At 44.4% G+C, this 2,500-nt stretch overlaps 1 protein-coding gene across 1 annotated transcript in view; it reads right to left on the bottom strand.

The window, feature by feature from the left end:
- LOC134192069 (uncharacterized) overlaps window positions 1-2,500 on the bottom strand; it is an 11,005-nt gene that overhangs the window by 6,843 nt on the left and 1,662 nt on the right. The window contains exons 7-8 of the mRNA XM_062660749.1: window positions 1,527-2,087; window positions 1,183-1,372 (exon numbers count right to left, since the gene is read on the bottom strand). Of these exons, the coding sequence (XP_062516733.1) occupies window positions 1,183-1,372; window positions 1,527-2,087 (751 nt within the window). The remainder of the gene's footprint in view (window positions 1-1,182; window positions 1,373-1,526; window positions 2,088-2,500) is intronic.

Here is a 2,500-nt window from a genome sequence, read left to right as displayed (position 1 = left end):
CCCTACTGTGCAGAACTGACTGATGGCAAAGCCACTAACAGACATAGTAGCAATAAAACTGTGATGTGCTTTTTACTTTTTTCTCTCCAAAAACTGAAGTGCCTCGCAGCATACAATTTACTTGTTACATACACAAGAGACTGGGCATGCACGGCCATCCGATGAGTGACCCCACTCTGTATTTTAGCAGCTGTAGTCCACTGACATTTTGAGAAAAGTGGTCTATGTGCCCAGGATAAGTACAGTTTGTCTTATCAAAACATGCATTTCTAGTTTCTGTAACATGCCTATTGGTATTGAGTAATCTTATGTTTAAAGGAACACTGTCATAATTATGCGCATGCTCGTTAAAACTGCTTGCTGGGGTGGATTGCTTTAGCCTCGCATTAGATTCTGTGCAAAGTTATCAGAACAGAATTCATGGCGTTTCCAAGAGATAAAATGATGTCGTCAGGCAAATCTGACAATGGAGAAGCTGAAGAAGAACTTGCTGAGCCATTTGCAGTGGATTGCTATATATAGAATTCGAGTTGCTATATATGGGGACAATACGTTGGTGGTTTCTTGTCTGGGCAGTCAGTCAGCTCTTGAGTGTTCCTTAAACAAAATACACTCTAATTTTGTGTTATGTTACTGGCGTCACTACACCAGTAGCTTTTGTCCGGATTCATATTTTGATTCTTACATGACTTTCTTATGTATCGCGATAGGTGTTGTAGGAGGGTGTGACATGCAGGTGCAGCAGGAAGCCGCTACAGTGAGACAAGAAGACAGCTCACACGAAAAAGCACAACTTTACAGGTGTACACTGTATGAGACTGTATTCTTGCAAGTCTGGAATGTGCAGGAGCCATGGAGAGGTGTCTTAGTTCCATAGGAGGTTGTCCGGCCCCTTTCCACGCATCACGTCTAGAATCATGCTTCATTGAAAGAAGCATGTGTGACAGATGTCTAGTCACGTATTCTAATCGAAAACACATCAAGAAAGATCTAGAAACGCTCACTAATAGGATGTGAAAGTGTCTATACAGTCAATTAACTATTCTAACACTGAATTGCAGCTTAGCATTTCATGCTCTCCAGGTGTATCTACACTTACATTAAAAACCATGGGAGTTCTCCTTTAACAAGAACTAACCATTTAGGTGGTAAAGTCTTATAAATACAGTACAAACAACTTACTGTGTGCCATTCACCATCATTGTACATTTCATTCGTAGTGACTTCAACTCTGCCTGATCCTGCATCAAATGCCAAGCGAATTCGTCCTTCCCGCATTTCCACTCCAAAGAAATCTTTATGCTCATCATGCTCAATATACATGAAAACACCTTCAGAAGACCCTGTTCTGAAGCGTAACTCTACATCGGTCCTAACAAAAAAGATACATTCAGTACATGTACAAATGTCTGTCTGTGTGTCCTCTGTGTTTCTATCTGTCCATTTCTCAGTCAGTGTCAAGTGTTTGTCTAGCTGTTTGTTAACCATTAGTAGCCTAAGACTCAATCAATTGCAAATTACATCACCTCGTTCCACTGAAAGATAGAAGATCAAATCTGAAGTAGCTATCCTCGTTAGACAACGTCGTTTTGCCGTCAGAATCCAATACTGAGGGCTCAACAGCACACACCAAAGGAGCTGGAACCACTGGTGTTGGAGTAGGTGCCAGACCCACAGTGGCAGATGCAACAGATGTTGGACTGTAGGTCTCAGCCACACTGGAAGAAAGAGAAGGAACAATCGAAGAAAAACTAGTTGGAGTTGGTGTTGGAGCGACATCTGAAAAAGGCGGAGGGGGAGATGTAACAGGAGGAGGAAAACGAGTTGGAGTTGGTGTTGGGGCAGCAACTGAAGACGAAAAAGGCAGAGGGGGAGGTGGAACAGAAGGAGGAAAACGAGTTGGAGTTGGTGTTGGGGCAGCAACTGAAGATGAAGAGCCAATACTTGGACTGACTGAAGGAATTATGCTTGCAGTAGATACAGGTGTAGGTGTTACTGTTGGCTCGGATGGTTTTAATTGGGCTGCAGCACATCCCTGTAGGTCAACATTCTCAAGTACTGCTGATGGAGATCCAAGATTAATCCTCCTAAAATAAGACATTCCATATCATAAATATGCAAACACAAACTGGCACACCAATGAAAACACACCTATGCACACATGCACTATGCACCCGCACGCATGCACACACACACACACACACACACCACCACCACCACCACCACCACCACCACCACCACCACCACACACACACACACACACCACACCACACACACACACACACACACACCACACCACACACACACCACACCACACACACACCACACCACACACACACACACACACACACACCACCACCACCACCACCACCACCACCACCACCACACACACACACACACACACACACACACACACACACACACACACCACACCACACACACACCACACCACACACACACCACACCACACACACACACACACACACACACACACACACAC

The sequence above is a fragment of the Corticium candelabrum genome, chromosome 16, assembly GCF_963422355.1.
Source record: "Corticium candelabrum chromosome 16, ooCorCand1.1, whole genome shotgun sequence".
NCBI lineage: Eukaryota > Metazoa > Porifera > Homoscleromorpha > Homosclerophorida > Plakinidae > Corticium > Corticium candelabrum.
This window is presented reverse-complemented; position numbering and strand designations above follow the sequence as displayed.